The sequence below is a fragment of the Phlebotomus papatasi genome, chromosome 2, assembly GCF_024763615.1.
Source record: "Phlebotomus papatasi isolate M1 chromosome 2, Ppap_2.1, whole genome shotgun sequence".
Taxonomy (NCBI): Eukaryota; Metazoa; Arthropoda; class Insecta; order Diptera; family Psychodidae; genus Phlebotomus; species Phlebotomus papatasi.
The window spans coordinates 94,673,022-94,696,915 of record NC_077223.1 but is presented as its reverse complement, the minus strand read 5'-3'; the positions used below and the strand labels follow the sequence as shown (position 1 = coordinate 94,696,915).

The window sequence follows — 23,894 nt, the reverse complement described above, 5'->3', positions numbered from 1 at the left end:
GCACACTGAAAAAAAGAGGGTGCGATTAACTTTTTTTCCTCATAACTTTAACACTTTTTAGGTGTATAAATATATCAACATTTTTTAATGTTATTTTACGCCTTTTTAAGGGTAAAATTAACATGAAAAAGGTTAACATTAACCCCTAATACACCTAAAAAGGGTAATATTTACACCGATTTCGGATCAATACTGCAAGGTAAAATAAACATTTCCGGAATGTTATTTTAACTTTTTCGGATTTCTCAGCGCATTCTTCCAGTATCTCTATAAGAAAAAGTAGATTAAAAAAAGCATATATTTACTTGAATTTTATTAGGGAAACTTGGGGTAGAAGTAAACACGTGGTATTTTTTTTAAAATAGATATTAAGCTTTGAATTGATAGATAAAACAGGGATCTTTGTCCACTGAAGAAATAGTTGACATACATATGTCCAAATAGTGTACACATAAATATCAGTGTTTCGTGCTACTCCATGTTTACTACTGCCCCAGTCTCTCCTAGATTCATTAAATAATTTATTATATTTTGACGAAACTGTCAATAAAAATGGAATTAAGAGGTGTTTCCTCGACCTTAATTTTTGATAAAATTTGTACTATTTTCTCGCCAATTTAAAATACTCATTCAAACTCACCAATATGGAATATTTCACTGCCTAAAAACAATTTTTCTAAAATGAATAAAGTAAGTAATATTTTTATGTTTTTTAAGGATCACTTTTTTATTTTTGTTTTTTTTTTCAAAACTTATCAGTATTTGAACTTTTAAAATGAATCATAAATAGGACAAATTAGATAAAATAAAAATACATCCAAAATTAAAAATAAAAGTTGGTCGTACATTTTGAACTCGCTAATCTACGTCTGTGTTAAATTTATATAACAAGAATATAGATTAATGTTTTTATATAGATTTGTAATGATGTAATGCTAAGATTGAAATGAAATTGGTGTAATTAGAAGGAATCATACCTACAACCCAAAGTTCGATATAGTATACATTATAGTCAAGGTTTGATTTACAAAACGTTTTTTTGTTTAAACAGGAGATTAGTTAGGATACTTCGGGGAAATGAGTGACATTTTGTGGATTTTTCGGGTTTTCGATTTTGACAGAATTAGATAGAGAATTTAGTGTACTTTCAGAATCTGGTTTTATCTCGAAAAATTTATACTAATGATCTTCAAAAGCTCTCTTTGCTGTATAAGTGACTTTTTCAAGGTTTTCTTAAAAATATTAGTAAAAGAATGGTATTTTCGCATAGTCGGAGGAAATGGGGCATCTTTGAATTAGGGCAGCTTTTAAATTAGAATTTCTCTCTTATTTTTAAATGCTATTAGACTTTATCATGATATAATTTAGCTCCACAAACCAATTGCAAAGCTAAATTACTTTATGATAAACCTGAATTGTATTTAAAAATTGAAGATAAAACCTCGATTTCAAAGCTACCCAACTTCAATGACAAAACAATCTATTGTCACTTATTGTACAAGATCAGGTAAATTTTCAAATTTTAAAATTTTTGTTTGGTCGAACTGGATCGGTTAGTTGTAATTTCTGCGTCGGGTTATATAGGGACAAATTCATTTGGGGCGCTGAAGATGCGGATTCAAAAAAGCCTAAAAATTCCTAAGGATTCCAGAAGAAAAATTCCAGAAGGATACCTAGAATGAGACAATTCGAAATTAGTTTTGAAAATTTTCAATATGAAAAAGATAAAATATTGCTGGTTTTTAAAGTAGTTTCTGTAAGATCGGGGAAGGCTTTGAGGCTTCGCACATACTCTGGTATCAAATTATTATTAATCGCATCGGAATACTTTGTTACAATGTTATCATGTTATATTGCTGTTGCATTCCGTGGCGGAAGAATCCGCTAAGTCCATATGTAGGCCACCCAGGAGCGCCTTCCCCGTGGTGTGCATGCTTCTTCCATACTCCCAGAGTTTTTGTAGGCATAGGCGCTGCATTAGATTATGTTTTATCACAATGAAAATGTATGGTATCAAATAATTAATATTTTTCCTATATTCCTTTAATTAATCTGACCTAATTTTTTCGGAAAAATATATAATATATCTTGTAACTATTTATGATTGAAGATTTTCCGGTGATCGCCAGTGGGAATGAAGTCACCTCAAGATTAAAAACACTTTTTTAATCTTCCAAAGAGCTTTCGGTCTGGACATGGACCTTCGTCAGTGGCCGGACCGAAAGCTCTGGGGAAGATTAAAAAAGTGTTTTTAATCTTGAGGTGACTCCATTCCCACTGGCGATCACCGGAAAATCTTCAATCATATATTAACCACGCCAGTCCAAACATCCAATTTAAAATGTATTGCCATAGATGGGTCAGATTTATTAAAAAATATGAAGTTTGAAGCCAGAGTGTGTGCGAAGCTTGAAAGTCTTCCCCTACTGGTTTTATAAATAAAATTGTCGAAAACCAGTTAAAAAACTTTAGAAACCAATTTCACATATCATTCAATATTCTATATATTTTCATAACATCTAATTATATAGCGTTTGAATAAATATTCCAATACTAATTGATAACCGATTTTAAGGGATAAGAGGAGAAGCCGTAAAGGTTGCAAAATACAGAAGAAAATAATCATAAAAAATACATTACCTCTCGTGTTTTTTTTTTACAGGTTATCTGCGAAAATTGCATGAAATGCCAATAATGTCAATTTAATTAACGAAAAACTCAATTACAGAAATTCTCTCGTGAAATCCCCGTCATAGTTGCATTTAATTTGATTCCTCGTTATTATTAGTATCACATGGGAAATAGCTTCAATTGAGTTTTGTAGAGTTGAGTTCATTAAAATGTTTCAGCATATCGAGAGCCTTTTGATGTGCGGTACTCTTCCAATAACAATGTCAACTCGTGGTCAAATTTTTTTCGTTATGTTAATTAAAAAAAAGAAAAAATAAATCCTGATGGATTGGTGGGTTTATGAATATAATCACCCCCAAAAAAGTTCAATTTGTAGCATATTGGAGTTGAGCATGGGAGGAGCGATACGATGTGCTAACAATATTTTATTCCTCTTCTGGTTCTTTTCCTTTTGGCATAAACATACAATCAACGTCATTTGATTATTGATAAAACTTACCACTCTTTGTCATTTGTTTCGTCCTTCTGGTAAAAAGTGAAACCGTTCCTGATCCGAGGACCTACAAGTCAAGTCGTTGTCGAGGGGTCGGCGGTGACATTTCAGTGTCGGGTCGGTGGGGACCCCATGCCAGATGTCCTTTGGCGTCGTTCGGCGTCTGGTGGAAATATGCCACTCGGTAAAATACGATACGATTGACTTTGCTTTATCACGACAGCCCCACTAATTGATTCCCATCATCCACTCTCCCTCAGATCGGGTGCACATCTTGGAGGATAGGAGTCTACGTCTGGAAAGGGTGACGGTGAATGATGAAGGCGAATACAGCTGTGAAGCTGATAATGCTGTGGGTTCGATAACGGCCACCGGAACACTCACAGTTCATTGTAAGTAGTGCTTTTGGTGTGAGATTTTCTCTTTCTCAGATTTCCCTTTCTGAGATAATTGATGATTTGCAAGTTGAAATGGGGTTTTCTCATGATAAGCACCGCAAAGATTGCAAATACTTCCATATATATACAGTAAAAATAGTAATTCAGTCCCTAAGCTATTGTACATGGGTTTCATATCTTGATTTATGAAGAATAGTTACAGTCTTCGTCTAAAGCTATTGTTTTCAGTCAATTTGTTTCAATAATTATTGCAATAATCTCTTCGAGATAAATAAAAATGAAAATTGATTTGTTGTTCTATATGAAAAGTTCTACAGTTTAACAAAAATCATTATTTGTGCTCAAGGATGATATGAAAAATTCTCAATTACACTGTGCAACAGCCAAAAATGGGATGGAAAATAATGAGTAGTTTCTTGTTCCTTGGTATGTCCTGAACATTTCTCCCGAAGAAACTTGTGGTCCATCACGTCAAGTTTCTGAGATATCTTAAGTAAAAAATCTTTAAGAAATTTTTTGAAATATTTGAGAAAAGTTATTTATAATCAATAACGGTACATCCTAGGATGTTGGTGTCAAAAGATAACTCAAGGATGTGTAGAGGAGAATTCAAGGACATTTTTCCTGGAACATCGCATATCCCTATCCCTTCATTTTTTAGATTTGTTTCATAAACTCCTAAATATCCTCCAAATCCATGAAAAGGATTCGTGGGACGACTTCAATCCTTTACAAAAATAGTCTCCTGAATATCATAGGGTCGTAAAATATACCGTTATCCAGAAATTACGTATTTGAATGACTTATGAACCACAGAATTTTCTCTCAAAAATTCATTATTTTATTTCATGCCTTAACAACATGCACTATAAGCCAATAAGACCTCAATATGGCATCGATCGCGCTCAAATTTTAATATGTTTTAGCTAGGCCTTAGATCTTTTGATCAATACCAAACTTAAGGTCCCCCGACCCCCCTGACCCGAGCTATAAGGGTCCAAAAAAATTATTGAAATGGCCATAACTCCGGTTCTAATTGTCAGAATTTAAAAAGTAAGTGCGTTTTGGAAAGCTCTCGTGAAATGCCACTTCTCTTTCTAACATTGCAAGTTCATAAAACTACCGCTAGTGGCGCTATTATCAAAATGAAATTTTTCAATTTTCTAAATCAAATAACTCAAAAATTAGTTTGTGCATCGGGCGGAAATATTAGTATGTTGTAGCCGCAGATTATGCTTATCAAACAAAAAAAAGCCGATCGATAACCCCTGACCCGAGCTATAAGGGGTCAAAGTTTGAATATTTACCGGCTTATATCTCCGGTTCTAATTAACATTTTGACCTGAATTTTGGTGTTTTACTTTCGTCTCGATAAGCACTTTCAGATGAAAGTTCAAAAAATCACCACAGGTGGCGCTACGATACCGTCTAAATTCATCAACATTCAAACTCATTTTTCTTTGTGTAAATTCCCTTGTGTAAGTTAATCAAATTTTAGAATGTTGTAGTCTAGTCTATGACGTTTCCAAAAAGTGGCGTGGGTTCGCTGTGGTTTCAATAGAACCGCAGATATGAGGGGTCGAAGTTTACGAAATTCGAAACATCGTATCTTCTGTGTTTTTTGACCGAATTGATGAGTAAGGGCGCACATTAAAGGTCTCACAAAAAGGACAAAATTCTGTTACCACCATTACACATAAAATTGGAAATTGTAAAGAATTTTATAAAATCCCTAAATCACGAGCAAGCGGCTTTCAAACGTTTGAGGGAAGTTTCTCCAAAACTTGGCATCGCAAAAATGGAAGAAGGTGTTTTCAGGGGTCTTGACATCCGAAAGTTGGAAAAGGATTCGACTTTCACAAATTATTTGCTGCCAGATGAAAAAATTGCGTTAGAATCGGTCAAAAATGTAATTTACAATTGTTTGGGAGGCACCAGGACAGAAATTGCCGAAAATCTTGTGCGAAAAAATAATTTCAGCATTTAAAAAAGTGGATATGAATATATCACTGAAAATTCACTTCCTGTATTGTCACTTTGATGTTTTTTAAGACAAAAATCAACAGAATCAGATGAACACGGAGAAAAATACTATCGATTCGCTGTACCTTACAAAAAATGGGACAAAAGCAAGAATCTTGATTCTCTTTTGGTATAAATGTGCTGGATGGTGGATTACAAAGAAAATTAAACTTATGAGACATTATAATTTATTTGTATAAGATATGAAATAAAATAATGAACTTTTGAGAGAAAATTCTGTGGTTCATAAGTCATTCAAATACGTAATTTCTGGATAACGGTATATTTTACGACCCTATGATATTCAGGAGACTATTTTTGTAAAGGATTGAAGTCGTCCCACGAATCCTTTTCATGGATTTGGAGGATATTTAGGAGTTTATGAAACAAATCTAAAAAATGAAGGGATAGGGATATGCGATGTTCCAGGAAAAATGTCCTTGAATCCTCCTCTACATATCCTTGAGTTATCTTTTGACACCAACATCCTAGGATGTACCGTTATTGATTATAAATAACTTTTTTCAAATATTTCGAAAAATTTCTTAAAGATCTTTTTCTTAAGATATCTCAGAAACTTGACGTGATGGACCACAAGTTTCTTCGGGAGAAATGTTCAGGACATACCAAGGAACAAGAAACTATTCATTATTTTCCATCCCAAGAAAAAAAGTTTCATTTTGTTGCACAGTGTTACCAGAAACTTTATCTCTGCATTGAAAATCTTATCTTTCTATTCGGATTTTTAAGTTAAACTTCGTAAAACGTAAGGTAATTCAAATGAAACTGATGGTTTTGTAATTTACTTTTTTTATAGTATCTTATTTGTTAAATACAAAAACACAAAATAAAAGATATTCCGCCATTTTTGCAATATTATGACCTCTACACACTAGAGAAATTTATGTCCATTTTGAAACACATTTCCTAAGCTTGGGTAGGAAAAACTCTTCAATATGGACATAAAGTCCTCTAGTGTGTAGACGCAATTATGCAATATGGAAGTCTTTTATATAATAATATAAACTTGCAAAAAACTATTTCTTTTTTATGCAAATTATGTCTTCTTTCTTTTTATCGCAAATTATTCAATAAAATGTAAGTTCAGTTAAGGGAAGAGGGGTATCTTTGATACAAGGTCTCTTGCTCCTATTTTTAAATTATGATTATTTTTAAATTATTGATGGTAAGGGTCAGTTTCATTTAAAAATAGTAGAAAAAGCCCAAAGTAATTTAAAGGTGCCCAAATTCAAAGTTACCATACTTCCCTCTGTTTGTAAGTATCTCGTAAATTGTAAAGACAGAATAGAGATACATATGATTTTGTTTTCAATGCTTATGGTATTTTTTTAAAAACAATATTATGCTGTGCAACAACTTTAAACTTTCTTTTGTCCCTAGGTTCTGTGAATATTTATTATATTGATTTCATTTTGTTTTTTTACGCCTGAAAGATGGACAAAACCGTTTTTGTAGTTTTTTGATACTTGTACCATATATCCGATCCAACTGAATCGACCTACTTCTTTTTTAAAGGCCGATTAGGGGAAACTGGGGCATCACCGAATATACCGTAGCACCGAACAGTGATTTTTGTTTCTCAACTACACAGAAAAATATATTTTGTAAAAATGTTCGTAAAAGTTTGTACTTTTTTCACAAACATTCTTCGTAACATGATCACATGACGAGCATTTTTTGTACTTTTACAAACATTTGTTCGTAAATGTTCGTAAACACACAAGAAAATGTTAGTAAAATTTTGTCATTTGTTCGTAAATGTATGTTTTCCTGTCGAACATTTTACGAACATTTGCAAACAAATGATAAAATTTTACTAACATTTTTTGTGTCTTTACGAACATTTACGAACAAATTTTTGTAAAAGTACAAAAATGTCCGTCAAATGATTATTTTACGAACAATGTTTAAGTACAAACTTTTACGAACTTGTTTGTGGGTTATACGATTCACGAGCATTTCGTAACTCTCCCATAGGAATTCTCAAACATTTACGAACATTTTTACAAAATATTTTTTTCTTTGTAGGGGAAAGTATCTTTTTTCGAACATTCACGCCTTCGTATAATATGAATTTCTTTTACTTTTCCTAAGAAACTTACACATTATTACCACGTAATTATCAATAATTGATAATAAGGTAACAAATATTTAATAGAAATGTGTTTTAGTTTATGTGTTTTAGTGTTTTAGGAAAACTAAAAGAAAATTCACATTATTTGACGGCATGAACGTTCAAAGGGAGAGTGCTTTTCCCTACTTGAACTATAACGAACACTTCTTCAGTCTCTCTGAATTCACACAGGTCTCGTTCTCTGAAGCCTAATATCTAATAGAAAAATCGCAGTGTTCGGTGCTACCTCGTCTTCGGTGGTTCCCTGCTTTCCCCTATTATCTAGAAATAATAAAGTTCATAAAACCAACTTCTGATGCATTGTAGACTCATACGTGTTAAAAAATAATTTTGCATATTTTAACCCTTTAGTGACGAGACAGTTTTCGCGGACCGAAAATCAATAATTAAAATGAAACCGATAAACAAAATCAGTAAAAGGTCTTACATCTAACTTTAGAAAATCCAAGGAAGTCTGATTTGGTGTATTTTTCGTCTCTATGGACGATATGGACAAAAATAGCCCAAAAATTTAAGTAATTTTTTTGACAATACCAATGAATGATAATTTTCACTCTAATGAAAAATATTATGTTTGACTATTGTAGTTTCTGAGAATAAAACACGGGTTTTGACCTGGTTAGGATTTATTCCTTTCTTCTCTTTACGACTCTTAGGGGACATCTATTAATTGTAGTGTCCCCTTAGGGGACAACAATCTCCGAAACGTCGTAAAGAGAAGAAAGGAATAAATCCTAACCAGGTCAAAACCCGTGTTTTATTTTCATCAACCAAAACTGACCGAACTACATCTAGTAATTGTAGTTTCTTTTACCAAAAACGGTTTTGCTTAAAAAATTGAAAGTATGAAAAATAATTAAAATTAATTTTCATTATGAGAATTTAAAAATTCTTCATTTTTTAGCTTAAAAATTTACTATAATAGCAAATAGCTGGAGACTTGCAAAAAATATCCTAAATTCCTTCAATCTTCTACTTTGCTATTACGTACAAACATAAGGAAAAAAATTACTTTAGGCAGTCAGGAAAAATTATTTTCTTTATGGGACACCGGTGTTCCAATTGTCCTTAAAGGGTTAAGGTATTTTCACCAAGGATCTCTTGAAAACGAAACCTGCCCTTAAAAATCTATTTTGTGTGTTTGATAGAGGATATATTTCGTTCAAATACAAGTTTTTTTTAGTTTACTTGTTTTTTTGAATCCGATATTAACATTCAAATCAAAATCAAATACTCAGCAAAATAATTTTTAATAATAGTGTAAAAAAATCAAAAATATTGATTTTTAATAACGTAAAGTGCCCTCAAGTCGACCTGTTCCTCAATTCGACCGGTAGAGTTATTTATGCAATTTATTTATATTTACACTAATATTTGGCGTATGATCTAATATTAATAGGTCAATTATTCCATAAATAAATACGAATCAGTGACTATTTTATGGAAATTCACCATTAAAACATTCAAATATTGACAACTGGTCGAGTCGCGGAACCGGTCGACTCGAGGGCACTTTACCTTATTTTTAATCCTTTCAATATTTTAATGTCAGAATCTTTTTGTCAATTTAAACAAGAATATTTAAACTTTAGACATTTCATTGAGCAAATATGCCGCTAATTAACTTTGAACGTATTTACTCTGTCGATATTTCATTTAAAAAAATTAATTATTTTATTTTGGGCAACATTCCTGGAGCTTTGTTGATTCTTTTTTGCACATGAAAAAGCATATTTTTTGTGAAACTGCCAAATTTACACATTTTCGCTGATAGAAAATTCAAGAGGCAATAAATTGCACTAATCAAATAATGGTAATATAAATAATAATACAAGAATTAAATTAAATTAAAATTTATTGGCATTTGTTCCCATATCAATATTATTATTAATATTAATATTAAAACAAAAGTTAGAATAGCAATTTTTATACACTACAATTTTTAATTTATTTTTCCTTCATTGAACTTTTTCAGTTTCATTGAATTAATTTTGTTAAAATGAGATTTAAGATGCTTTTTGTCGTACAGAATCATCATTAAAAATATTAATATTTTTAAAATATAATATTTGTTTTAATTTTACATTTATTTAAGTATCTCTAAATGGTGGAATAGGGTTTCAGTTTATTTAAAATTGTTGATATGACAAAATTTTTGATTATTATACGAATTAACTCAATTAAGGCACAGTTTAACAAAAAATACTGAAACAGGTTTTGAGATCTTAGGTTTTCCTGATCAGTTACAAATGGAAGGGACAATGTAAAGGGATAAATCTCAACAGCGATATTTAGGAAAAGATTTTTTTGAAGCTTAGAAATTGTTACAATTTTCAGCTCCTCCAGTTTTTACGGCTCGTCCTACGGCACAATCAGTAGATGTTCCAGCTTCGGCATCTTTTGAGTGTCGTGCAACCGGAATACCTCAGCCCACAATGTTTTGGTCGATAGAGGGCAATCGATCCCTTATTTTCCCGGGATCACGTTTAGATCGCTTTGAGACAACATTCACGGCAGAAGGTGTCAGTGTCCTGACCCTTCCTCAGACTAAAAGAACAGACAATGGGATTATTGTGATTTGTAGTGCTTTGAATAGTGTGGGATCTATCACTGCCAGAGCAAAGCTCATTGTGAACTCAGTAGAGGACAATCCACCACCGATTATTATTCAAGGTCCTGTAAATCAGACTCTTCCGGTTAAATCTGTGGCTGTGTTAGTTTGTCGGTCGAGTGGTGTCCCTACGCCGGTAGTTTCGTGGTATCGTGACGGTATTCCCGTGGTAACGTCTCATAAGATCAATATGACAGAGTCGGGAACGCTTACGATTTCAGACTTGAGTAGAAATGAGGATCAAGGGTTGTATACATGTGTGGCCAGTAGTCGCAATGGAAAGTCCACGTGGAGTGGATTCCTGAGGTTAGAGCAACCAACAAATCCGAATATCAAGTTCTTCCGGGCACCTGAATCTGCCACGTTTCCTGCTGCACCCAGCAAACCTCTCATTGTTAATGTGACTGACGAATCCGTAACGATATCATGGATTCCGGGTGGGAAGACTGGAGCTTCCGAGATTCAGGGTTATACTGTTGAGATGTTCAGCAGTAATATTAGCAAAGGTTGGATTCCACTTGTTCAGCGTCATCCGGACACGACATATACTCAATATTCTCTAACCTTGGGTGCTACTTATGTCTTCATTGTACGATCTGAGAACTACCATGGTCTCTCACCACCAAGTCCCATGTCTGATCCAATTGTTGTGGGTGGAAAGGTGAGTAATTTCCTTTAGGAGTTACTATGTGCATGGGAGAAGAGATTCTTTCTGCAGATACCAGAGTGATTTATATCGATGCCCTTTGATTTATGCCCTACTTCCCAGGCTCTCAATGCTGAAGAGGACATTGGACTGAGTGAGGCGCAGGCAATTTTGTCGTCTGGCAATGTGGTTGAATTACTGGAGGCGAATGCCACTGATTCCACGAGTGTACGACTCTCCTGGGAGGTGAGTGTTTCTGACTGATGTATAACAGCATCTTACGGAATTTGCCCCTGCACAACCATACAAGTTGCATATTAAATTCCAAAGGGGTTTACCCACAATAGAATCACCAAACACGTGGTCTTGCAATTGAATTGACTGATACTTTTTGCACAAGATATTCAATGACTATTCCCCGTGGGCTTTCTCAACACAATTCCCCCTCAATGGGTATAGGGTAGATACATCATCAGCCCTTTGGTTATTTATGAGCAAGACTGATCACGAACAAGACAAACTGGTTGAACACCGGAGGCAAGCATATTAGTATGAGGAGGATCAAAAGACTTTGACCTCATCTTGACCAGTTTAAAAGGTTCATTAAATTAATTACAAAAGGAATCAAATCAAAAATTAAAGTAAAGATGTTGCACCGTATGTCTAATGGGTAAACATCCTAAATGGAAAATAATACGAAATTTGCAATATCTAAAAACTGTAATATACTAAAAAACGTGATGGCAAAGCATCCGAGCTTTCGGGAATAGTCGAATTCACAAGATAAAGCTCTTCGTAAATTATCTTTTCATATTGTTTTTGGGTTCATATCACTTTAATACGGATTTCAAATGGTTTATAAATTTTCAAAAAATCGATTCAAGATTGCAACTGGCTTAATAGAGTCAACAATTTTGGATGTTTCCATCACGTACTTTGAAGCAACCTTCAAATATAATTGAATAACAGGGGGGAGACATTAGCTCCGAAAAATGCGACCGGTTTTAGTGTAAATATTTTCCTGTTTTCGTACACATTTCACGAGGTATCTTCAAAACTACGTAAGTTGTCAATTTGGGGTTTTCGGTTGCGTCTTCACTATTAAATTGGCTTTTATTTTGTATTAGTATTTTTTGCTAATTCATTTTACATTGACAGAAAACAACTAATAAACTCAAAAGATTTTTTGCCACGCTAGAAACATATGGGAAACATAGGAAATGTCATGCTCTTGGAATAACAGATTTGAGGTGATTGGCAATATAGTTTTTGGAAATCAAAAAATTTCAGGAGCTGTTTCGGAAGTAAAAAAAAATATGGTTTTGTAAGATAAAATATTTAGAAAAGATATATAAAGATATAATATCTAGATAGGTAATAGTGATGATAATACTGTCCTAGATAATACCTATTAACTTATGGGGGGAGGGGTCATCGACGACCGGAAGCCAATATCTTTTATCGTTTGCCATTTAGACATGTTACAAGCTTGAAGCTTCCGGACAAAACAAATTGAAATATAAGGTAAAGTGTCCTCAAGTTGACCGTTTCCTCACTTCGACCGGTAGAGTTATTTATTCAATTTATTTATATTTGCACAAATATTTGGCGTATGATCCATCATTAATAGGTCAATTATTCCTTAAATAAATACGAATCAGTGACAATTTTATAGAAATCCAACATCAAACATTCAAAAATTGACCCACTGGTCGATTCGATGAACCGGTCGACTCGAGGGCACTTTACCTTAGTCAAGAATGATAAAGCAATTATCCGTACTTTACCCATTTATTATCGAATATGTCCGTTGGAGTCGGGTTAATAATATTAAAGTTGGACAAAGGAAACACGGATTTTGACCTGGACTTATCCTCCTTTATTACTACACAAACTTTGTGTAAAGGAGGATAAGTCCAGGTCAAAATCCGTGTTTCCTTTGTCCAAAGCTCAACTCTTGACAGATTCTTAAGCAATTATAAAGTCTTTCAAAAAATCCAAATTTAAGTAAAACGGTTGAGTAATAGGCCTTCCAAAGTGGTTGGACTTTGACCTTTGAAAATTCGATATTGAAATATTTTTCGGTCATAGATGTCTATGAACGAAAAATTCACTTTTACTCTCACCAAAACATATACAAAAATAAAAAATAATCTAAGAATTAAGAAATTTTACGTAATTTATAAATTTCGAATTATTGCGGAATAAACCGAAAAAATACGGTTTTGGAGGGGTTAGGAGGAAAAGAAGATTGGAAATTGGAAAGAAAAAGAAAAAAACGTCTGGAGATAATGTTCACGAGTAGGGGGTCACCGAAGATCAAAAGTCAATATCTCTTATCGTTTGTGCTCCAGTCCCATCAGAAGTTAAAAAAAAAGTATTATTAACTGCTCTCTCTGTGAGTTCGAGTTCGAGCAATAGAAGAGACTAGCACAGAATTAACCAGGAAATGAAATTTGCCTTTGCCTATTATTTGTAAAAAACATGTTTGAATCAAACTAATAAATATTTCATTGAATAGAGAGGGTGTTAATTAACCTGGATAAATAGTAGTTTGATTAATATTCTTTCTTAGGTAAACTATAAAACTAAACTATCATATTCTACTCCTGGCCAAATCTGCTCTAATGTCCCTAAATTAGCAATTTACCTAGGGTGTCATTAAATAAGGTAATGGCACCACCTTATATTTTTTTTTAATCCTCAATTATTTTAGTTACTAAAATGATGCATAAAGGTAAAATGCCCTCATATCGGTCTATTTCTCAATTCGGCCGGTGGAATTCATAGTCAACTTCTTTGAAATTTTCACTGATTTGCATTATGAATAATGTAATAATAGACCTTATAAAGTTCGACCAGTTAGACCTAGTCCCCGGCGAGTGGCCTTCAAAGTTGAAGCCAATTTCTTACTTTCACATGCAAATGCGTATGGGAATTTTTCTGCACTCGTGATCGTTGATTTAAATATTTAAAAAGTGAGAAGTTTTTCCGTATTATGAAATACCTTTCCGTATGGAGGGATAAATATACTAAATTTTTGTTTAAATAAATTTTTTCCTTGGAGTACTGTGAGCTGAGTTCCAGATCAATTTAAGAATTGGCTTCAAATAGCTCCATATAAAAAGGCCAACTTGCCAGGCGCTGGAGTTAGACCATAGGGTAACGTGTGGCATTTCTGGACAAGATGCTTTTCGGAACATAATACGGATATTTTTGGACACATCAAAAATCCTGTAAATATTTGTTTTCTTATTATTTTCAAGTTATATGAAATATTAAGCTTTTTATATATCAGATAAACATAAAACTTCTGAAATTTTTTTTAAATTTAAAGCGTAAAATAAGCGTGAATTGTGGGTGTCATATTCCACTTTTTACAAAAATTCCAGTGTGGTAAATTTTGCACATACCAACACAGCAGTGCTGATTTTTTTTTCGATTAAAGCCACTTTACACGTGAAATTTAAACAAATTTTTTATGAAAAAGTGAAGTTTAGACCTTCTACTTAAAGGTAAATAATTAGGCTCAGTGAAATTTATTTGCATAATAGCGACTTTCGTCTGTCCTGAAATACACAACTGTCCCGAAATATACTATTCTTGCTTCCTTACATTTTTTGCTATTTTGTATAAAAAATTATGCATTTTCCAACATTTTTCGGTAAAAATCTTATTCTGGATAGAATAAGGAACATAAATATTTGTAATCAACAAAGAAAAAAAATAATTCGAGAAGTCGTTAAGCTGTTTGAAACTTGAAAGTGGTAAAAAGTGTCCCGAAATACCACACGTTACCCTATTAAAACAAATCTAAATTGAATGAATAACGCACTGACCGAGTTGAGGAACCGGCAGACTACAGGGCACTTTACCTTACTAAAATTTATTTTTCTTGCACGTTCCTGGTACCCCATTCGACCTATAAGCTTTGAGAGATAATCCTATTCTAAATGCCCAATGATTTACTCTGGAATTGTAATTTAGAAAACCCCATACATACAAATCCTTGGATCCCATATCGTCTAAGAACCTAATTTTCTGTTAATGGCAACAATTAATGTTTGAGCTCGAGCGCGATAATTGGAGTGAATCAATAACATTCAACTTGGTAAATTAAATTGATGATAGAATTCACACGTAACATTAAATTCTACTAATCAGTGCTCTAATTTCAAGAAGTTCAACCAATTCAAATTACTTTCGATCACATTCTGAGGTTTGACTGTGTTGAGATTCAAATTACTGAATCAAACGAGAACTTTTCAAAAAACCAAGGGTTTTGTTCACCACTGAGATTCCTTATTTTAACAAGATTATTGTTGGATTCAGACGAATTTTAGAATTAATTACCTAATGGACCACAAGAAGTATGAAGTTGTGCTGTATACAGAAAATAAAAACAATTTCCCTGTTTTAATTTTTGTGCTTTTTCTCTTTGTCTTCTCGACCGAGGGTATTTGAAATGAAACAATTATGCTGTAATTTACATACAACTATACGGATAAATGGTCTAATTAAGCAATTGAGAGTCACAATATGTTTTGCAGTACAAACACGTTTCAGAAGATTAATTAAGAAAAGAGAAAATAGTATTTTTTTTTGTATCGTGCACTGCTTTAATAAAATCATAGCTGAAAAATTATGCTGCTACAGGAAAAAGAACATTGAGTTTCAACATGAAATTTTAAATATCCTGACTGAACCAGTATTGTTGAGATATGGTGATTATGGGGAAACTGAAAACGGTTCTTTTTCCATAAAAACAAATATTTTGGGAGTTTAACGGGGTAAAACCAAACATTCACTAATAGTCCTTTACAAAGTTAATAATCCAATTTTGCCTGAGGACCGAAAGAAATAATTCACCAAACGAATTCCAACAGTCCCATGTCCAGTTTGTCTATTGTGTGGTAACCCTCTACCCCTGTGTGATGGAATTCAACCCTCTGGCAGATCCGTATGTCCATATAAAATTTGTATGGATGCATATTAAATTCCAAAAATACCCCCTCAATGTAGACAGAAAATCCCTTCAATCTTTTGCCTGTTCTATCGAATTAGATTATAAACGGGCAGTACGTGGAGGGTTTCTACATTTATTCACGTGAAACTGTGACCAATGGAACGTATAAGATGCTGACGGTACTACATGGTGGAGGAGCGTCTGCATGCACGATGACCGGTCTCAAGAAATACCATCAATATGAGTTCTTCATTGTACCCTTCTATAAGACAGTCGAGGGACGCCCATCGAATTCACGTACCACTCGCACATTGGAAGACGGTAAGGATTCCGATACAGTGTAATTTATTGTTAAATGCCCATACAGTGTGTGTATGTGAGGGGGTGATAGCCCTCCCGAAAACTTTCTCTTTACGACTTTCACCCGATTTTCTCATTCTGAACCTAGTTCCAAGTGCTCCGCCAGAACACATCGAGGCGATTTTATTGAATGCGACAGCTGTGTATCTGAAATGGCATGCACCTTCCAATGACACAATCAATGGTAAGTCATGTGTCTCTGCCCATACCATCCACCAAGAACTCTCTTTACGCCCACGAGTCACTATGTGACACAGATTTATTGCGTGAGTGCAACATATCAAAGTCAGGAGGGATATAAGGGTATGGGAATATGGGGGATTGCTGTATATCACCCCTTTTTATCATCATGCTCTCACCATCAGCCCCCCCCCCCTTTTTCCTGACACATGTGTGACTTTGAGTTCTTGATTGTTGGGAAAATACATTTATCGATTTTGAAGATTTCCTCCAATAAATGTTAAAGGTTAAATTTGATTATTACAGCACTTCACATCACTCTGATGGGTTTGAAAATATAACAAGGATAAAAAAGGAGTGAAAAGGGTTACGGGATCTTCAGACCTGAGGTTTAGACCTCTGATATCCTAAAACACAATTATGTTTCAGGATTGGATATCAAGGGCAAATGATTAGAGATTTCGAAAAATCATTAAAATTGTTTGTTTTAATTAAATATTTGAGACATTCGGGAACTGGGTACAACCTCTAGTCTGAAATTTTGTGTTGGGAACCTATATAGGTTTTACTTATTATCGCACAAGTATCATAACTACCATCCTCTTCCTGTAAAAAGAAGAGTACCTAAGAGTAGAGACGGTACTCTTAAGAGAAACCTCCTGTATCATCGATTCAAATATCATACACGGAATTTATTTATCAACTGCCGAAGGGATGATCGTCTGCATATTATTAATCCCTTTATCAGATCGAGTTATTATTGACTATAAATCTTCGGTTTTGCATCGACCGTTGGCGCATCTGCAATTTCTCGTGCCAGAGACGACATTTGTGCATCAATCACAAAAAAGGGGTGGCAAAGCGTCTGAAGCTTTACGAAATGCTCGAACTCGAAATTTAGATGCTATACCTCAAAAGTATTTTCGCATCATTTACCGGTTCATCACTCAAAAGATCCCCAGAATGGTTTTAATAGAATTGATTTTCAGACAAAAATTAGTTATCAGCTATGAATCGGTGCATTACCGGTTCAGAACCGATTAGAACCGGTTCAGTTTTGTAGGATATTCCAAGGCCTTTCCAACGTGCGCAGACACGATACCATTCTGTTGAAAAATGCGCTCTATGGTTTCTTTTAAACCTTTGACCTTGAAAAGCCGTTATTAGAAATGAAAGTGATTGAACAGACTCTGTTCGCTTGGTACGTAAGCCCAAGAAGTTTTGTGTTTATGCACAGAGAGCGACAATCAGAACAAGTGACTCCCACCTCACAATTCAACCCAAATAGAGACAGGAAAAAAATCCTGCCTCCACCCAGGCTTGAACTGGGGGCCTTTCGCAGTCTAGGCGAATGCTCTACCAACTGAGCTATGAAGAAACTGGTTCTGATTGTCTTTTGCTACTGATCTCAATTAATTGCCAACGTGCATTTCAACAATTAATTGAGATCAGTAGCAAAAGACAATCAGAAGCAGTGTCTTCATAGCTCAGTTGATAGAGCATTCGCTTAGACTGCGAAAGGCCCCCAGTTCAAGCCTGGGTGGAGGCAGGAATTTTTTCCTGTCTCTATTTGGGTTGAATTGTGAGTTGGGAGTCACTTGTTCTGATTGTCGCTCTCTGTTATTAGAAATGATTCAACGGTATTGTCGTCTAAGGACGAAATGTCCGCCTGGGTAATCTCTAAAGCATATCCAAAATTGAAAAAAAAAAATCGCACGACGCGTTTTCGATCAATCCTGAAAAAAACATGGTTTTGGAGGGGAAGAGGAGGGGCCTGTTAACGATCCTTGGGTCGACTTAAGGGGGGGTGGTCCCCCTTAGGTCTCAAGTCACTATCTGTAACCGTTTGGCCTCTAGATCTGGCGACAACCGGACGGGCAGACGGACAAACAGCGTGACGCCAAAAAACTCGATACTTCAGATTTCTGAAATTCCACCAAGATACGACCCCTTGGGGGATAAGGAGTCGAAATATATATATAACCCAAAATCGAGGGATTATATATAGCGCGCTACTTTCGGACGGCTTAGACAACTCAATTTTTTTCTATGTTCATAATAGATTTGACCCATGGTTCTTTTCAGGATATTTGAGGCACTTGACTAGCTATTAAATTTTAATATTATAACGGATAAAAATAATTAAAAACGTGTAGAAAAGAGTTGTTCGAGGCTTGAGTCGTTCGAAGGCAGCGCGCTTTCCCCTACTGCTCTCTCCGTGGAGTTCGAGCAGTAAAATGAGTGTCTTAGCCGTGAGAGATTCAACAAAAAATGTCATGAATAGCAAAAGTACTAACAACCGTCAGCATCCGTCTTAAAATATGAGTTTGGCCGTATCATGGAGACAAGGCATGAGGTACGAGCATTAAGTTCGACCGGGTTAACAATTGTTTAATTGATCGCACGCTCTATACTACACACAGAAAAATTTTGGCTTTATATTTCAGGATTTGATAAGACTTCGGGAACATAAATTGGACGTGAATTTTCCAACTGTTTAAGTTTAGGTTTAGAAGCTCTAAGCGTAAATGGGCTAGAACTAAGAACTTAACTAACTAAGAACTTAACTAACTAAGAACTTAAGTTCACCATTAGCTCAAAATTGAAAAATGTCTTGAGATTTGTAAATAGATAGATAAATTTATTCATTAACAATGCAATCGAAGTGCAGTTTCGTTTTAATGAGATCCCGTGTAGTTTTTAGCGTCCACCGCCGCCTTAGCGTTGGTGTCAATCCTCCAGAACAAAACGGAGGAAAGCTCTTTCTCAGGTTGTATATCCCAGTGATCCCAGTCATGTAAGGACGTATTAGAATTTTTTGAATACACAAAATTTCCAATAAAAAATTTGAAATGAAATTTCTGAGTGTTTCTGTTCAAGAATTTTCCATTTTTCTGTCTGTAGTTGCTGATGTTATGGATACTCGTAGGAAAAATCTAAAAATTCACGTAATGCAATTTTATTTAAGTATTTTTATAACCTCTAACATTCACAATAAATTGAGTTTCTTTGCGTAAAGTCGAAAACAGTTCGAAAGTTGGGGGAAAATGTAGCATCAATCGTAAAAATAATTTTTCTTCCCCTGATATGTAGGCCCTACCTCTTTGTAGGGTGATTGATTGGAATGTGCTTCTTCCAGGCATTCTTCTCAGCTACCAAATCATTGTCAGAGGTTTTGATTCACACAACTTGTCGAAAATACTCACAAATATTACAATAGACGCAAAGACACCATCACTCCTTCTGGCAAATCTTTCGGCCGGAGTGACATACTCTGTGAGTGTGTCAGCGGGAACTGGAGCAGGATTCGGACCATTCAGTCCACCAGCTATTCTTCGGTTGGACCCACACTCTCGACGGCTAGACAATAGCTTCACAAGGTAATTATTTATCTTAGCACACTCCACAAAATCCATTTGTCCATGTGTCTTTTAATTAAAACACAATTGAATGGGTGTGTAGGCCCGGTTTGAGGACCTAGGCGTGTTGTTGTTGTTGAAAGCAAAAAAGCTTGCAGAGTGGGTGAAAGTTCAAGTGCAAACAAAGGCATCAAAATAATGGAAATTCCCATTCATTCACAGATACTCAATCAATCACAACTTATCAGATGACATCCTTACGCAGACGTGGTTTATTGTCCTGTTGGGATCAATAATCGCCATCATCGTATTCCTCTTTGGAGCTATGGTATTGTTTAAGCGGATTCAATTTATCAAGCAAACATCATTGGCCTCAATGCACGGTGAGATGATGTGTTTTTCTTTTTTTTCCTTCTCATCTTTTTTGTCTGTGACCGCCTTCGCCTTCAAACTTCCTTTTTTTCCACCCTTCTCCCTTTTCTTTTGCAATTTATTTTCCATTCCTCTTTTGTGTGGCATTTTGTCGTTTCAGCCAACAAGCACACATTCACTTTCTTCCCACCCATCGACCCTTCATGCCATCATCCCTAACTTGGAGTAAACTCCAAAGGGGGTCATAACTAATGCGATGCAGCACCCACAATGCATTTGCAACTATTGTGTCATGAATAGTGCATTAATTTCCAATGGCCACAGTTTATCTTGGTGGAAGAAAAGAGGGAGCTTTTTCCACATCCTGTCTAACATTAGATTTTTTTTCCACATCTCCTGAAAAGTAAAATGTAAGCTGTATTTATGCAAATTTCTAGTGTACTTGGAGACGTTGTTGCAGGGAAAATGTCGTTGAATTCAGTTAACGGATATTCAGTTCATTTTACAATAGACTTTTTCAAATTCGGGCATTTTAGAGACTGAAATATCATTCGACTTTCAGAGAAAATCTAGCGTGAAACTGTTTAGAATCTAATGATTCTTTATGTAATAGCATACTCATATTAAATTTACATACTCATATTTATTGTAAATTGCATGAAAAATCACATGATATTCAAAAAAAAACTTAGCAAATTTCAGCATATTTATTTCCATAAAGAAATTTAATAAAACGTTAAAAATGCCAACAATTTTTTTTTTAAATCCAATTGCCGTCAGAATTTGAAAGTTGCTCTATCTTAAAAGAACCGAATTAACGGAAATCTACTGTATATACCGTACATACTGTGAACTGAAGTTGTTTTATGAAAATTTTATTTAGTCAGCTTAAAAGAGGACCTACTCGTTCTGCGACATGAGTTTTTTTTACATTAACTGCCATTGTAATATTGCAATCTTCTTAATTATCTGCAATATTGCTCAATAGGTAATTTATCAAAAGTCAGATATTACTGAAAGTCGGACACACTGAAAGTCGGACTAATAGGGTGGAGTAACCACATATCGACACTTTTAGAAAAAAATGAAATTAACTGTATTATAACTTTTGACCCCTTATAATCAGATAACTCCAATTTGATACAAAGTTACTTAGATATATTGGCTCTAGATTCGTCAAAACAAAAGTCCAACAATTTAACGCGGAGTACCAAAAAAACTTATTTTTATTAACAATGCAAAAATAACCACTTCTTCGCCACTTTTTACCACTTCTCGCCAGTTCTGTAAACACTTCTCGCCACCCACTTGGAAAGGTTCAAACTCGATTATTTTGGGAAATATTATGCAAAGAATACATTTAGCATTTCTTTTTCCTCATGATCACCTTATCATTACTCACATCAAATGATTTTTCTTCATTTCTATTTGAGAAATAAAATTATTAGACTATTGCAGAAAGTAAACAAAGTAGATTTGACAACTGAGAATCTATGAAGTGAAGTTAGCGTCGCCTATTGAAAAGCTATGGCGACAGGTGGTGAATCAATTTTAGAGTATTACCACTTTCCGCCATTGCTCATTTTTACATAAAAATAATATAAAATGAAACATTACCTAACTAAATATAAATTGTATATATTCGTCGAATGTAATTAAATGTTCAATAGACAAATTATTTATTCAAAATCGGAATATTTGTTCGATAAAAGTTTCATGATACTCAATATATTTGGTAAGAAATATTGGATTCGATGCACTTGATTAAAATATTCCTCTAAAAAACTGCTTAAACATTTAAATTCAAGACAAAAAATTAGTGTTTTTCGACTCTATAAGCAACAGCAGTAGAGATACAAATAATTTTACCGCTAATTTATTTTACAAATAATGGATAAATGATGGCTTTTTGTAAAAAAGTAAATTGTAAAAGTGTAAAAGAACGGATTTTAAAACGCGTTTTTACCATTTATTGAAAAAATATTAAATAAACTTAGTATTTCAAAATCATACGTTGTAAATCTAATAGAGGCCTTACTTAGACAGGAGCGAAATTGAAAATTGATCGAGTTGTTTCAGAAACATGATAATTTTTTTGTTTTTTTGTTCATGAAAAGACTGGGCGTAACATAGATTGATGTAACTTTTATTTTAAAATTTATAACTAAGATTTTTTCGTTTTTAAAATCTTAACTTCCTTTATACCAAGTTAATGCAATTTAATGTTAAACCTATTTTAAAGAAGGTGTTCGACTTATATTCAGAGTGGTCGGTATGGCCATCGCCATATCGACGTCGCCGTCGTAGTATCCATTTTAACCTCAGGGATGAAAACGGCGGCTAAACCCTTCATTGGGTGTATATTTCGAGGCCATTATGCCGGGTTTAGTTAGTGGAAAACTGATGGGAATTTAGTAAAATCACTATTTAATCCGTCTCTCGGCTTAAGTCGTAAGTGTGTCTAAGGCACTGCATATGCACGTAGGTCACTTAGGTTGGAAGATGGGTATACTCAGAGAGGATGAAATTTGTTCGATCCTAGATGATGGAGAAGTTTTAAAAGTCTAATTTTGCTCGGTTTTTTGTGCCTAATTTTAGATACTAATGACTCTGGCACACCTTTTAGATCGGTCAAATTTCATAAAAGCAAAATTCACATCCTTTTCTTTCTTAAAAGTTTAGCATATGTCTATCCAACTCATTCGCACTCTTCTTCTTCCTTTAAACATCACACCAAAGTAAATTTGGTTCAGTCCAATTTTGAGACCAAAAGAGTAGGATAGACTTATGCAAGTCTTTTGAGAAAGAAAGACAAGTGAATTTTTATTTCATGAAATTTGACCGATCTAAAAGGTGTGTCGGAGCCTTAAAAATTAAATTTGTGAAATATTCTTGCTAAAAGGATAACTTAGCAAATAAATCATTCGGCATCGGAGATATCGTTGAGTTATTCAATGATCATTTAGAATATTTTGGTGATCAAAAATGTTTTTTTTTGTTTTCACTTTAGAAAAACGGGGGAAGCTGTGTTAAAGTTTTCTTTAAAAGAATATTGAACAAACTGCTATTTAATCATAGTAAATAAATCCCTCCCTATATATTTATTGAAATATTTATCAGTATAATTCAAACATGTTTTCCTACATTATGGTCGAAGAAAAGTTTAACTTGCTGGCTAATTCTGCTCCGGTCTTCCCTATAATTTTATTATTTTTAAATTTTCTGTTCAACATTAGTCTTCTTGCAGTTTAAGTTACAAAAACTTTGGATTTGCATTAGGTATTACATGAAAAAAAATGATTTCATAAAATTGTTCGCAAATGTTTGTGAATTCCCACTGAGAACTTATGAAAAGCTTATTAATCGTATAATCTACAAACAAGTTTGTAAAAGTTTATATTTTTTTCACATATTTATATTACTCGCAATATCATAACTTGACGAGCATTTTTTGTTTCTTTACAAACATTTGTTCGTACATTTTTGTTTTTCTCGCAAAAGCTTATGAACAAATGACAAAATTTTACGAACATTTTCTTGTGTCTTTAAGAATATTTACGAACAAATGTTTGTAAAAGTACAAAAAATGCTCGTCAAATGCACTGGTAAAAATAAAAGGGTCAAATTGACCCTTTTCCAAAGGATGGATCATATTTGACTCTTTGAAAGGGTCACCAGGAACCTTTCGAAAGGGTCACGGT

At 34.1% G+C, this 23,894-nt stretch overlaps 1 protein-coding gene across 1 annotated transcript in view; it reads left to right on the top strand.

Moving 5' to 3' along the window:
• Nucleotides 1–23,894, top strand: part of LOC129802472 (roundabout homolog 2-like) — a 103,962-nt gene that overhangs the window by 58,138 nt on the left and 21,930 nt on the right. The window contains exons 5-12 of the mRNA XM_055848339.1: nucleotides 3,168–3,308; nucleotides 3,385–3,516; nucleotides 10,037–10,971; nucleotides 11,080–11,202; nucleotides 16,021–16,243; nucleotides 16,371–16,466; nucleotides 19,602–19,842; nucleotides 20,044–20,204. Of these exons, the coding sequence (XP_055704314.1) occupies nucleotides 3,168–3,308; nucleotides 3,385–3,516; nucleotides 10,037–10,971; nucleotides 11,080–11,202; nucleotides 16,021–16,243; nucleotides 16,371–16,466; nucleotides 19,602–19,842; nucleotides 20,044–20,204 (2,052 nt within the window). The remainder of the gene's footprint in view (nucleotides 1–3,167; nucleotides 3,309–3,384; nucleotides 3,517–10,036; nucleotides 10,972–11,079; nucleotides 11,203–16,020; nucleotides 16,244–16,370; nucleotides 16,467–19,601; nucleotides 19,843–20,043; nucleotides 20,205–23,894) is intronic.